Genomic DNA, 15,371 nt, shown 5'->3' with positions numbered 1-15,371 from the left:
CCCTCTTGTCCCGCACACAAATTGGAAAACATTGGTCATAGTGAAACTTTTATATGTTTGAAAACTGAAGAGCAAATATAACACTATTCCCAGCTCCGTTTCTGCAACAGTTCCACTCCCACTATTGCACCGTTTTTTCCACCTCAGCTTCTCTGTCCATGGCCGCAACGAACTACGTTCAGAACAGGAGGTGACAGACGAGCTACTCACCCAAAAACAAGAAAGGTTTGTTCGAAAGAAGAAGAATACGACGACACCGCCAGCAAATCCGACGACGAAAAACTAAAAGATTACTAGAGATGGAATTGGTTTTTACTTTGTTTAGTTTTTATCAAATAAATGACATGAAAAATATAATAAATTCCAAAATCCTTACCATCAAGCTAACAGCCACATCAGTGGTGCAGCATTAATTAATTAAAGATTACTAAAATCATTAATAATAAGAGTATTATTTTTTACACATGTTTTAGCACATATTTTAGTATGAGTTAGTAATAAATTAATTCAATTAATGATATTTAACTATTTTCATGACTTACTTTTAGCAATAAAAAGACAAGAATTTTTACTTATCTTTCTAATTTCAAGCTTAAATTTGTAGGAATTATTTTTTATTTTATATCTAACTATTGTAATACATGTATTAATAATACAGTAACCAAATGAGAAGATTCCTAAGAAATAAAGTATGGAAAAATGTCTTGCTTTGTGGTCTACAGACAATGTCATGGAAGTTTTGTATGATAGAAATCTGCCCTTGAATCATCGCAATTGGCTCAATTCTGCGTTGAACTAACGATTGCAGGTACAAAGTATGGGCCTTTTTTTAATTCAGTCACCAAAAAATTAATACTTGACAACCACAAAAATGCAAAATAAAGCCCACATATTATTGGTTGAAACTTCCCTGCATTTCAATACACAAGTATTTCAAGGTAAAACACTTGAGTGTATATTTCCATCCCCGCAGCAGAATTTCCCAGCATAACTAGACCTTTACAAGCTTAAACAGAACTGAGAAACAGGCTCACAATTAATTGTCAGGGTCGATTTCTTTTCCAAGGAAAATTTTATAAATATTTAAAGGTCATATGAATGCAAATTGGGAGGGCAGTCTCTGCTTAGTTACTAATATGATGAATGAACAAAGGAAACAACCCAACCTCCACAATTTCCTCCTTTTGTTTTGCGACTTGATTATCGAACCACATCATACAGGAACAATTTCTTTTGTTTTGCAACTTGATTTTCAAACCACGACATACAGGAATGATTCCAAGAAACTGAACAAAATTAGTTAAAAACGATAGTCATCCCTAACCATACACTCAGAAGCACTGCAAAGCAGGACGCCAGATCAAAGTTCTCAACAAGTAAATACCAGAAGCACCTCAGAATCATTTCGCCCCTACTGTGGTAACCAAACAAGGTGTGCAATTTTTACGCAAAAGAATCTCAAGTTTCTAATGAATTCAGCAATGCTTAAACATGATAACTGAAGAGGCCAATATATGAACAATTAAACCAAATACCAGCAAGCAGCTTGAGTTACAATGATAGCCACTAAAGCAAACGTATACTCAAGCCTAAAGTCTACTTTCCTAGAGGAGAAATTACATAAAGAACTTATGTCTCAATACAAACATGACAAGATTCCTTATGTGCCCATCCAATATATCAAACTTTTTATATAAAGCAAGTTGAGATGCATGTAAAACTAAATCAAATGTAAGCTTTAAACTGCAGGGGATGAACATTACATAACATGAGCACTGCCAAGGTTTAGACAATGTCCTAGAAATAATGACTCGCCTTCCCTAAGAGAACGAAAATAAAGAATGTAGATATTTTCTCTTGCAAAAATAATTGTAAAGAAAAATATAAAATGCCTGGAAAGGTTTATGGTGAAGACTAGACAAAGGTTACCTCAGTGGCAATGCAGGTTTATCAGAACATGGCAGATGGCAATCTAGCATTGAATCCCAGGTATATAGGTCTTTCAATCAGGAAATCCAAGAGAGCAGTTTACCTGCAAACATTTTAGATTTCTTACTAGGAGAAAGGTGGAGAGAGAGAGAGAGAGAGAGATAGAAGAGTGCAATGCAAAATTGATTACAAATAATGACTTAAAGCATAACCTAGTGCATGTAACACTGTGAGAAGTCAGTACCCTAGAAGCACAGTAAAGAGAAGCACAATTTTGATGCAACAACTTTTTAGTACGAGTTAATAAATGCAGCTGATAGTGAGAACCTGCAACTTCAAGTATTAACCTAGGAAAAAATACAGAACCAATAGTCCCCCGTCAGTATCACAAATCATCTTTTTCTTGTATTGAACATTCTTACCTCTTATCCTTAGAAGAGAAATTTCTTCATACACAAACCTCAGGAGAAATTACCACATCCCATATGACTTTGAACGGCCATTGCAGTTGGCAAGTGAAAATGAAAACCAAGAAAACAGAAAACCAGGAAAGAAAACCCTACAAGATTACGTTTATAAGGTATTATATTGAACAAAAATAACTAATTTTATTGAGAATATAAATTTTATGTACAATCTGAGCATTACTTCTGATTTGTAAAGGCTACAGCCAGGATACATTTTTGCTAAGACATACTAGTAGGAACAAAAGATCTTTACAGTCGAAGTCATCAACTTAAGAGAAAAATTTAAGATATCCAAATGGGTTCACTTGAAATCAACTTCTGGGGAGTCTATAAAGAATCAGTGTAACCTAATTGTGGACCGGACAGCCAAGCAACTATCCATGTAACAGTAATCTCTTGATGACAGTGATTATGTTTTTGTTTGTCAACGGTATAATGAACAAGACTATACAAAGAAAGCAAACTCAAACCATCATATTCAAGTCAGAAAGATCATCCATGGGAATTTCAAGGCCCATGAAATCATGATCTTGTAATCCATCATCGTCAATGTTTAACCATGAACCCAAATCTTGTCCTGGTAGCTGCAGGTCATCCAGTACATCCAGGCCAAAATCATCTTTTTCTTTGGAATTATTATTGATAGTTATCTCATTTGACTTTGATATGGAGGTTGATGGTTTGGGGTGCTCTGACATCTCACCAAGAATGCCGTTCACAGAAGCAGATAGTTGAGTCATTTTCTGCTTAGGCTTTATTTTTAGTTTCCTTTCCCCCTTAGCATTGGATGCTGGTCGACCAATCTTATTAGTTCCATTTCTAGATAAAACCTCCCTACCAAGTCCCTTTCCATCTCTGTCTCTCTCACTCCTCTTTCCTTTTGTACTGCTTGACAAAGAACTCCCAATGCCTGGCTGAACACTAGAAGCACCAATAGTACCAGCAACTACATCCTCCAGCGATAACTCTCTCTTTTTCACCTTGTTAGACCATGAGTCATCTTTAATAGTGGTTTGGTCGGATAATCGGTTTGTGGGTGGAAGCAGATCAACAGCATAGCTATCCCCACTTTGACCTGCCAGAGTTGTTTTGTGTGAGAAGACAGAGCAAAAAGTACCAATGAAGAACATCTTAGAGATGATTACATTACATGGGATGGAACACTCATGAACAGACGCAACTAGACATGAAGGAATTAAAGTGTATGCTCTCGGTCTTTCCATAGGCACCACAGTAAATACCTGAAGTTCTACCTTCCAGGGAATGGGTGGAGCTGTAAGCACATGGCTTCCCAGATTCGCCGCCATCTGTAGGAGTATCTACTGGTCGTGCACCATTTAGCCGGGAAGATCCAGAAACAAAAATGTCCCTAAGCAAGGGCTCATCAAAACAGCTCTTGCCTGTATCTTCAAATTTATGATATTGATCTAATGTTCGTTTAACAAATGCTAAGGCAGCTTGCTTGATCATTTTGTTACTGGAACTCTTCCCACCAGTAGCATTAGGACCCCAACAACTCTATTAAAAGATAATGGATAAATTGTCAAAAATAGAACACCAGCATGATACTGAAAAATTCTCAGTGGAAAATGAAAAGCTATAACATAAACAGAGAAAACCAAGCAAATTTATCCACCTTGGTAAGAAGATCTAAGAGGGGAGAAAAACTAGAAGCAAACTCAAACTTGAGACAATATTCCATTTATAATATAAATTTAGAAACAAAAAGCCCCAACTACCCATTCAGTTCTTAGCATTTTAACTATCTTTGTCATCTATGTAGCTAAAGAGAGAACAGAAGAGTTATTAGCTAAAGCTCTGATGGCCAAATTATTCAAAGAGCTTGTAAAAAAAATCCAAACCCCAGATACTCAAGGTTAAAAAATAATAGATTCTTGAGAACGTCTAAGCATATATACTGGGAAGGGGGAGGGGAAAGTACACTACCTCAGTTTTTCAACCACATACACTCAGAGTCAAAACAGATTCCAGAAATAAGATAAGGAGGACTAGAGAAGCATTATCCACTTGAGCTAAGATAACGGCCAAAAGAATTTTCAGGACCCATCTTGAGATGTTGTCTCTTCACTATCTGATTATTTTAAGGAGTTTGAACTATCCAATAGGAGGTAGTTCACTCCTGTGATATAGAAGATTTTCACCAACTTTGACTCAGTTAAGGTTAATAATATAGTCAACCTGCCCATTTCCATTTTTTTCTTGCTTTGTTAGTTTTAGTCCAGCCAGACAATTATTTCCTTGAAATCCTGTGACTTTATTCTAGACTAAAGATTGGTTTTCTATATCCTTATGTTAAAGGGCTTTTGTACAGACTCGGTTCTGTGCATTCAAGATATTAAACATTATCATTATGGTGTGCCCAAATGAAAACCAAAACGAAAAGGAGATTGGATATTAGGAGAATTACCATGTACTTTTCATAAGCCATCGCAACAAGCTTGTCAAGAGCATTTTGTTCAAATTCCCTATATAAAAAATTATATGTTTATACATACACCAGGTACCAATGACTTTATGTTAAAAGGAAAATGAATACAAAACTATCTGGAGAGAAAGGATAAACAATACTTCTCCTGAAATGCTCTTGTTTCTGAGGCAGCTTTCAACAGTTTATCAAGCAAGCCTTTCTTCCTTGAAACCTATTGCATTCACATCAAAATTATAAATTGAACTTCTCAGAAAAAGTTTTAAACCTTATGTTAGAAAGCCCAACAATTAAACATAGTGGCGTGGCATGGAAGAAATATAGAAATCGTTGAATATCTAAAGGCAATTATCATAAAATTACAGGTGAAAACAATACTGCGAAGAAAAAAGATAATATAAATACAAGATTACATATTAGAGCCTCAATGATTCCTTTGAGAAACTACCTGCTCATCAAGCTTCCCCTCTAGCTTACTAACGTCCTCACAGATTTCATCATCATCCATCTGTGTTATGTCAGGCTGAAAAAGAGTGAAATACGTAAAGTTAAATACATTAACAATCTTAATGTCAAGGCTGAAATACAACAAACCAGACACACAAGCATAACAGTAGTCAGAAAAAACAAGCCCTTTGAGATAATGAGAAGATGTCGTGGACATACATGCACTATTTGACAACCAACCATTCAGATAATGAAGGAAATGGAGATCAGATTGCTATATCATGATATTGATTTTGAAACAACAAAGAGTGCAAGAGAGATAATTGCCAAATGTTGGATGAAATAATATCAAAAGATAGGGATAATGCAGCATTTAATATAAATATTCATGTAGAAGTAGACCAACCATTGGTTCTAAGAAGATTCCGATACTTTGAGCCTCCAAAAGGATTTTCTCATTTATCTTCATACCCTCGTACTCAAATTCTGAACAAACCATATCAGGCATTGGTTTGTCTAGAAATGTGCCATTCAGGGAATGACTAAAAGTTGAGCTAATTCCTGTCTTTCCCACCATATCAATTTCAGGATCATCGCATTCTGGCTTCCCAGATGTCCTATAACCATTAAAAGAAGCATGCTCAGTAGATTGGAAATTAACAATATGTCTCAAACCATTAGATCCCAATTCTCCATCCATCTGAAATCCAGCTCCATAGATGTCAAATTGGAGGTCTTCATTTCCACTGTCACTATCTTCTTCTGGAATTAGAGCTGCTAAAAATCTCTGACAGAGGGGTATCAGATTATTGTCCCTTTTATCCAAAAGCAACTGCTGTGAAAGGAGTTCATCATTTGATGTTACAGCAGCAATTCTGCCAGCTCTTTCCTTTTCAAGCAATCCACATCCATTGGAGATGGTACTACAACCATCTGCAATAGAAGGAAGGGGTGTTGATCCCGGTCTTGTTTCATGATTTCCCTGAAAGATATGAAACAGTTTAGAGAGACCAAAATATTTGTGAAATGATGTATTTGAGTACCAAAAATAATTGATGGAAGTTCAATAAGAAACAAGGCGCTTCTAACTATTCACGAAAAAAGGTGCATTCAGAAAAGATAGTGTTACAAGGATGAGGTTGAAGAGAACACATATTATCTAATGTTAAATAAGTAATTTTGAAAAGGTAACTTTGGGATTGCATAACAAAATAAAATAAGAGATGAATTCTTGAAAATTAATCACATGGTTAGCCATCAATGCCTAACATAAATCAGCAAGTCAAGAGGAACTTATTTATCTCATGCCTTTGTTCAAAACTTGATAACAACATAAATAAAGGCAAGAACCCATGCCTCTCCTAGAGGAAATGGAGGATAAAGGTTTAAGTTCAATTCCCCTCTCCCCTACCTAGTTGAAAAATTTCACCCACCGTGGCCAAAAAGAAACATAAATTGCAACCACTAATTCATATTAAGCATTTCAATAAATATTTAATCCAATGATATTTTCCCATGATTTTTTTATTCCTTAAAAAGGGAATATATTAAAGGGTTCTGGTACCTGCTGCTTCAAATAGGCAATATCTGCATCAGATATGAAACCAAGAAAAGGCTCCATCTGCCTCCAAAAGGAGTTGGGAAATGCATGGGCTGCAATGCAAGTAAAATCAACCAATGCGAGTAGAAATTTTAAACCAAATAAAAAAAGGAATCCAAAACTTAAACAAAAAAAATGACCAAATATTTCAGAAGACACTACCAGAACCAACAAGAGCATTTACAGCAGCTACTATCTCTTCATGCACGTCCTCCGAACCAACTAAAAAAATGTACCAAAGGCAGTTAGAAGCCATGTATATGTAATCATAGATTTAGAACTTCAGAAAATTTTGTTAAGAGTGGATATTTTAAAATCCAAGTAAATTTCTTAGTTTTAAGTGTAACTACCAAGAACATCTGCAGCTGCATTCATTGCCGCATGCTTCTGGCGTGAATAGGCCTTGCGATCAGTGAGCTTCCTAGTTGGAGGACGACCAGCCTTGCTGAAAGAACATTCATGAAACTATGAGATTTCAATCACAAAGAATAACAGTTCTAGACCACAATAAAAGAAATATTATTGGAGAGAAGGTATCATGTGGTCATGTAGGAAGGAAAATTTTAACCTTTCGGTCTTATCCAAGCCGAGCCTGGCACTTCTAAGCTGCTTTGCTGTTCTCACATTGCCAAACTTCTCAACTGTCATTGACATAAGAGACCTTGTAGAAGTAATACCCCGTCCAGTCCTCCCTTGTCGACGCACACCATCTCCAATATCTTCTCCAGTCATCAGCTTATTCTTTCTTGATGACAAGACCAATGTGGATACTTTCTGAACATTCTGTCCAGATTTCTCATCTATTTCATCAGACTTTTTCACCTTTTCTTTAGATTTAATTTCAGCAGCCCCAGACTCCTCACTCTCAGAAAGAGTAGCCGAAGATAAGGCATCACCTTTTAGTTTAATTTGTTGTGGAGAACTGCTTGAGAAGCGTCTAGCAAATCCTGATCCAATCTCATTACCGGCCATATCAGACACAGTATCCAATGGAGTTTCATCATTATTTGAAACAAAAGGAACAATATTTGATCGTCTTGCAGTACGGGAGCTCTTCTGTGGTCTCTGGCTGGCCCAATGGGCAACAGGTGGTGATGAAGACCGAGCTGATGCTGTGCGCTTGCGATTAGTAGCTCCACCAGCAGTAGGTGGTTTATTTGTACAGTGAGAAAGCTCCCAGTCATTTGATGCTGTTGCTCTATGAACGACTGGTGACAACTTTGGTGCAACTCCAGTGCCTGATCGTGGACCACGAATAGATGCATTCATTTTTGTGCTTGAAGTAGGACTGGCTGAATTAAATTCATCACGAACACTCATCCTGCTCATTGTACAGAAGAAAGGATATACAAATAAGTATGCATACAGCAGTATGGCCCAAAAAGGAAAAGTACTCCAAGTGCCTCAAATAAAGATGCCCCAAATGACAAAAACAAAGGCTCTATAAAATGCAAATTGTACAGAGAAATTTACGCTAAAAAATGGAAAACAAAATATTCATCAAGAAAATAAGCATACTTGTTAGAGACTCTGAGATTCACTCTCTCTTTATCAGAAGCAACAGTACGGTCCCTCCTATCATTGAGAAGGGAAATAGTGTCCGGGTCAGTCCTAGGAACAGATGACCTTGGACCCAAGCCTGACTGCTGTGAGATGCCTTCAGGTTTTCCAACCCCAACAGATCCATTAGCAATTCCTGACCTATAACAATTTATAGTTATTAATAGAAAATCAAGAATACGATACATCAAAATGTTAAAAATAAACGAAAACGAAGGTTCAATTCACAAAATGTTCCGAGTAGAAGGTTTGAAGAAATTTTCAAACAAGAAAATCCCTAATAAATTTCCATACAGCCACCATTATGATCATCTATTAAGGAAATTACATCTCGCTATAATGTAGCAAAGGCCCTAATAAGATTTCTTTCTTTATGCATCTGAAAATCATGCACATGGATCTTAATCAGAAGATAAGTCAAATCAAGATTGAAGTTACCTCTCAAGCATTATTTTTCAAAATGGTTTAAATCATATGGTTTACTGTTCAGATCTAAAACACAGTTCAGAAAATTTAGTGGCTCTGACATCAAATATTTGCAACTGTAAATGCACATTTAAGGTGTTAGTTTAGATGTCCTATGCACTAAAGGCATAAGCAACTCAGCTTAATCTAACCCCCCAGATCATGTTAGATCTGAACCAAAACAGCATGCCAAATAAGGACAATAGAGCATAGGATACAAAGTGTGGCTACAACAGATAAATGAACATGAAAGAAAGAACATAGGCTTACCAAAAATATAGTCACTCACCCCAGCACTATCATTAACACCATGCTAAAAATAAAACAGAAACTCAAAAATAAATATACAACTGGAAGGGGGATCAAAAGGAACCTCGGAAGCTTAAAATATAAGCTTGACATCTATAATTCAGTATATCCTCCACAGCATAGCAAATAAAAACAAAGATGAAGAAAGATAGCATTTCCAGCTGATAAATTATGTTATAACAGAATACTGACAAAACCTGCTAACACAATCATTATTATGATTCAAGCCCCTTATTCCCACAAATCTCATGGCAGTGGACTGGAAGTATTGATTATAATCTGTTGGAATCAAGTCAATTTTTTAAAACCACACAGGATGTTGAACTGATGTGGCCCTAGATTCAACCACTTCAACTAGGCGATCCAATCAAAGAGGGTTACTACAATCAGAAGCATGATTTTGAATAAGTACTGAATATAGTAAATATTTAACAAAATAATGGATTTGACTCAATGCTTTAGCCAATAATGCAAAGGTAAGTGATCAAAGGTTCACATCTCACCACTTAAAACTATTAGTAAGTTTACGTTTTGGTCACTTAACTTCAAAAAGTTACAAAATAGTTACTGAACTATTTGAAACTTTTCTAAGTCACTAAACTATTCGAAAGTTTTTATTTAAGTCACTGGGTTGTTTATTTTTTAAAAAAAGAAAGTCCAACTAACAAGTTCTAAGCAACGATTTGACTATCAGTACGATGGATCAATACCCATGAACACGCCTTATATTCAAGTCGATTGGTTCAGGCAGTGCAAACAAAGAAAGCCATGCAGCAGCGATTATAACAGCCCTGAGACTTAAATGAAAACTTCTGAATGGTTCAGTGAGTAACATTTTCAAGTTGAGTGACCAAAACATAAAGTTACTAATGCAGCAGTAATTATAACAGCCCGGATACTTAAATGAAAACTTCGGAATAGTTCAGTGACCATTTTGTAATATTTTCAAGTTGAGTGACCAAAACATAAAGTTACAGTAAAATCTTCGAATGAAAACAAGCATGAAATTTAAAATACTCAAGGGTGGTTCTCCTCCAAGCACCCCATGTGCATGCACTTAACCGATTTTATTAAGGCAAGCATTCAGATCTATGTTACTCAAAGTTGAGTGTGTAAGACACAGGTACTTGTCTAACATGGGTATAGTCAATTTTTTCTAATTTTTTCCATATATTTGTAGGATCCTTGGAGGTCCTATCCCTATATGGACTCAGACACAAGTAATTCAACAAAAATGAAGAGCCGAAGAAAAATAGATTCAAATAATAACCATTTGGCATATGCACAATAATAGTACTTTCAGCAGACCTACCTGAACCCATGGGAGTCATTACTTAACCTTGATCGAGCATCAGAAATAGCCCTTTGCTGTATTCCCTGTTTAGATTCTCGATACCCTTCAAGTTTAGTTGATACCATACTTGGAGATACATCAGGTTTTATCCCAGAACGTTTTTTCTTCATCTTTGTCTTTTCCCATCCATCAACACTGCCTGATAAAGTTTGATCTTCACCCTGAACTGAGCCACTATTTGAAACCCTGAGCATTTCCTTATCTCTATCAGCATTACCAGGCTGCCTGACTAGAGCATTATTCCGCATATCCATCTAGATTCATTAGAACAAATGTCAATTCTTCTCTTCAGGAGATACTAATGCAAAAAAAGGAGAGCCACATGCAAATTGGGCACCAAGCCACCAAGATGAGACCAAAGATATAACAACTATGCAGAAGTGTAAGAATATGAGATGTAAAACCATATAGATTTTACTGCTTGTGTAAAAGAGAAAGTTATGAAGATTCTTGTAACAGAAAACAGGTTTCCTAGAGCTCACTTACGTACTAACTTAATGATTGAAATGCAAAGGAAATCAATTGAACAGGAAGAGTAAAGAGAACAAACCACCCACCACCACAAGTTGGATCAAAAGAAAGAAGTGTGGTTTGGGTTCAGTGACAAATGGAAAAGAATCAACTACTAGCATAGAAAAATGAAGGAAACACCAGAGAGAAGAAATAAGAGAAGCAGTAGTGACAACAATAATTACATTTGGACTTGGCACTTTTTGAACCCGATCAAACTTGAATATGGCACATGAAATAAAATAGCCATTGAGTAAGTTTACGAACAACTTATATCAGGCCTAATAACAGATATGGAATCATAATATTAACAAGACAGAAATGAATAGAGATGGAAGATATCAAAGATACAAACCCTCACATCCACCAACGAAGTCCGAGTACGTTTATTTGGAATAGTACTTTTAGGCCTTTCCTCAGACTTCTGCTGTTCAAATTCAAAACCTCCAGCAACAGAGTTATTATGCATTCCCATCTTACCAATGGTAGGGCCCAAGACTGACCGATCACCAGATAACAAGGCATTAGGCCGGTCATTAGAAAAGCTTTCTGATCGAGATCGCTTCTTAGATGGTATGCTAGGGAAAAACTTGTTGAATACTGATAAGGCTTCATTGAAAGTTTTCACGCGCTCCCTGTTAACTGATTCACTTTAATAACTAATGACAACTTCGATCTAAAATGCAAAATTTATAAAGAATACCTTGCTTTGACTGAACAATCACGTAGACCAGTCTTAACTCGTTTGATTTCTTCTGGAATAGGAGAAGGCAGCAGCTTGCCTTTTGACAACATGGTAGTAGATTCATCAGCAGAAATTCCAAGAGCAACATTAATGTGCCGTTTAAAGTCTCCTTGACGATTAGACTTATGATCAGCAGCAACCACCTTGGGATCAAAACGCAAGCACTGGAAGAAGCTGGATACATCTCCTTGGGCTGCTACTGAACTGCTTCTTGACATGCTTGGAAGAGAAGATAGAATCTGATTCTCCATGGTCTCACGAAAGCTACCAGATCTGTCTAATTGAGCAGCTAAGAGGGCTCCACGCTGCCCACTGGTATACAGTGGCCTGTCTGGGCTACCAGAAGACAGATCAGACTTGCTGGACATCGCCATTGCATCAGATTTTGCAAATCCACAATTTTATAAGGCCAATAAATACAGCGGTGCATTACAATATTGTAGAACAATAGCACATAAAGGCTGATTTAAACTCTTAACAGACTACTAATCTGCAAAGGAGAAAAAAACTAAGGATAAGCATGTAAATTATCTATTAGAACAAATCAATTCAATACTACCTCAAAATACACACTGTTCTATGCTTAATGCACACACAGAAAATACAACTAGAAGTAGCAGATTAAAGTTAAGTCATAAATAATCAATAGTAGTTATAAAGAAATTCAGAGACCACGGAACTAAGATGACATTGGTCACCTTCCACAGCGAGTACCATTAATCTTTTTACTGTCTCGTTACAAGAAAGCGGTTCCCAAAGGTTAGAGAAGGGTACTCCAGTAGCTTGAATTTACTTTTTCAATTCATGTTGAAAATCAATCAATTTCATGACTAAATCAATAATGACCAGATAATTTATGGATGCATAGTAAATATAGAGATTTATATATATAGTTGAAAAAGTAACATAGCAAAGGCACCTCAAATAAATGCAATAAATGAAAGCAGTGAATACAAGTAGACAGCAACAACAAAAAGGAAACCTTCAGAAAACAAAGGTGACAACAAATCTAGTACAAATGGCTGTCACAAAAAGATAATGTCAATTGAATGAGACTCATAATAGTTTGAGCAAAAGCCCAAAGCCCAAGCATGAATAGTGGACGAGAAAATAGTAATCTCATAAAAGATCGACCCTTTACAAGAAGCTCTTTCTTTCTTCAGATTTCATAGTCTGAAAATTCATCAACAAATATATTTTCCTAGTAGATAAACATCCTACAAAACATTTCAGATAAATATTCATCTCAGTGGTCAGTCCACATCTACCGCTACCAGAATTTAATTTAGCTTCTTCCAGTCGCATTGGTGGCCTCAGGTAGAATGAAAACAACCCCTATGCAACGTCACTGGAGCTTATGGATATTCATGGGGCATGGTTACATTCTTTTCAAAACATTGAATAGTCAAGTTTTCGGTTGTTGAACCTCTAACTTCCAACAGATACGTTCATTTTTTCTTCCAGGTAACTTTTCAGTCTTCTGCTAACTGGCATTTCAAATATATGTATAAACCAGCACAGAACTTATTAGAGCACCTTTTCGCTCCTTAGCTACAGAATTACTGCATGCAGCAAGTCAAATTCAAAATCTACTCATCTATTCCCCTCATATATGAGGATCAATTTTTTTATGCTATATTCATCTATAAGTGTCTTACAGATTGCAAATTAAATGATTTTCAATCCTAACTTTAAGTAGATTAGTGATCCTAAAATTTAGCCTGACTTTATAACGGCTAGCAAGTGGCACATGTATACAATCAACTAGAAATTCTAAGCAATACCCAATGCTCTGAATCACACAATAACTTCACTAACTCAATAATCAAAAGCTACAGAGAACTAAGATCAATTAGATATTTAGGGTATTCTACAAGCCTCACACTCAGTAAATAATTAAAGACAAACTAATATAACATAAAATGCCTTGAATATAAATAGGCTTTTGTAAAAAGGTCCCCAAAGGACACACTTTTCAAAAAAAATGTTATCATATTACGTAATATTTTCTCCAATGCATCGGAATTCATTTCATTAATAGTCAACTACTACATTTAAAATAAATAATCTACTATAATAGTTTACTTAAGGCACTTGCCAGTAAAACCCATATGAATGTAAAATCATGATTGAACCACCAATTCAATTTACCTTTTATTTAAATAAGTTTCTAAACTGTATAACTCCTTTATGTAAATCACCTCTCATGCAACAAAACAAAAGTTGCTACTAAGGCTGTTTGCCCATCTCTGCAGCACAAATTTAATAAAACAAACATATCAGAATCAGAATCATGAATCAGAGATTGATATAAAGATAGAAATCAGGGTTTATGTGTGGAAAAACCTTTTACAACCATATCATTAACACATTATAACTTAAGATAGAATCATAGTTCAAAAAAGTTAGCCCAACAAATAAATTTCAGCAAAATAACCAAACTCGAGCAGAAGAACACTACCATTTATTTTACTATACCTCCAGCTGAGCAACAGACTAAAAAGATATATAATATATATCAATAAATTAAATATCAATCTCACCGAGATTATAACTTAAGATAACCAAGACTACTTAACTCGCTGAACTCAATGTGATCTCAAAGGGAGGATACTTATAGATCATAGTAGACGGTAAGAAAGCATTCCCATTTGAATTATTCCCTAATCGTTGCTCTTGTGTTCCTAGCATTTTTTACCATGGCACAAGGATACGAATAATTGCCTTCAACTTCACTTTCCTTACTTCAATTAAATCCAAGCCAAGATTGAATCAGACGAGAAAAAGCGAGACAAAATATTATCTCAGTTAAATTCCTCAATGTTTCTTCATTTTTTTTTGACTAATCAACAAAATCCAATTTCATCAAATGAAATGCTCCATTTAACACAGTAAAGCCAGTTTAAGCTCAAAAATTACCAATTTATCCTCTACTTCCTCAAGTTTACATCTCAATCCTACTTCATTCGTCGAACCTCAGCAATTGAACAAAATAAAAAATAAAATACTAATACAAATATGCAGAAACCCCTAACAATTAAACCAAAACGAAAATTAGAAAATAAAACTGAAATAGAAACTCAATCAAAGAAACAAAAAAATAAATTGATCAAGAAAGTAGAAAAAAGAAAACCCTAGAGCTTGCAATCAAGAATGTGAGTAGAAATCTACCTTCGATGAATCGCGAGAAGAGGTGACGAAGGAGGGTGTAATTTTTTAGCAAGCTAATTAGATGGTTTAAATTAGGGACACGATTTTGGTTTACGTGATTGATTCCAAGCTCAAAACTGAAAGTGGAAAGTTCGTACATGGCCATGGAGGTGGAAAGCGAGCCTGTATTTTGATCGGCAATGAAATCTGGTTCAGTTAAATGACTATTATGCCCATGGTTCGTTGTCCTTGGGATGCAAAGATGTCGAGTTTCTGAACGGGAGTTTTTGGGTAATAACAAAAAGAAAATATGTTGAGCCGGCTCCTAACCTAAGACAGCTTGTGCCTCGTGGCCTTGTCTTTCTCTTTGTGAAATTTAATTGGATTAT

General features: G+C 35.8%; 1 protein-coding gene across 4 annotated transcripts; it reads right to left on the bottom strand.

Moving 5' to 3' along the window:
• Positions 1 to 2,517: 2,517 nt before the first annotated feature.
• On the bottom strand, positions 2,518 to 15,238 carry LOC107901095 (uncharacterized). Of its 4 annotated transcripts, none has more exons than XM_041095331.1 (16): positions 15,004 to 15,238; positions 13,984 to 14,081; positions 11,791 to 12,322; positions 11,449 to 11,722; positions 10,536 to 10,831; positions 8,408 to 8,590; positions 7,458 to 8,210; positions 7,240 to 7,334; positions 7,052 to 7,111; positions 6,854 to 6,942; positions 5,696 to 6,271; positions 5,291 to 5,365; positions 4,986 to 5,056; positions 4,825 to 4,882; positions 3,638 to 3,914; positions 2,518 to 3,471 (listed from the first exon to the last, which is right to left on the bottom strand). In XM_041095331.1, exons 3-16 carry the CDS (start codon positions 12,204 to 12,206, stop codon positions 2,861 to 2,863), a joined length of 3,834 nt encoding a protein of 1,277 aa, XP_040951265.1. In that variant the 5' UTR covers positions 12,207 to 12,322; positions 13,984 to 14,081; positions 15,004 to 15,238; the 3' UTR covers positions 2,518 to 2,860. The 4 variants fall into 4 exon arrangements, with proteins under 4 accessions (XP_040951265.1, XP_016682452.2, XP_040951266.1 ...); XM_016826963.2 differs by having other exon boundaries at positions 11,443 to 11,722; positions 15,004 to 15,237; XM_041095332.1 differs by having other exon boundaries at positions 11,443 to 11,722; positions 11,791 to 12,192; positions 15,004 to 15,236.
• Between the last annotated feature and the right edge of the window lie 133 nt (positions 15,239 to 15,371).

The sequence above is a fragment of the Gossypium hirsutum genome, chromosome D06, assembly GCF_007990345.1.
Source record: "Gossypium hirsutum isolate 1008001.06 chromosome D06, Gossypium_hirsutum_v2.1, whole genome shotgun sequence".
Classification (NCBI taxonomy): domain Eukaryota; kingdom Viridiplantae; phylum Streptophyta; class Magnoliopsida; order Malvales; family Malvaceae; genus Gossypium; species Gossypium hirsutum.
The sequence above is the reverse complement of the archived record's forward strand: the minus strand, read 5'-3'. Positions and strand labels throughout refer to the sequence as shown.

What these genes read in the sequence shown, in the direction of transcription:
- LOC107901095 (XM_016826963.2), bottom strand. Translation starts at nt 12,206, where the DNA reads ATGGCGATGTCCAGCAAGTCTGATCTGTCTTCTGGTAGCCCAGACAGG. An exon ending in AATCTCAGAGTCTCTAACAA is followed by an intron (nt 8,211 to 8,407) that starts GTATGCTTATTT and finishes TACAATGAGCAG; the next exon opens with GATGAGTGTTCGTGATGAAT. An exon ending in TGGCTTATGAAAAGTACATG is followed by an intron (nt 3,915 to 4,824) that starts GTAATTCTCCTA and finishes ATCTTTTAATAG; the next exon opens with AGTTGTTGGGGTCCTAATGC.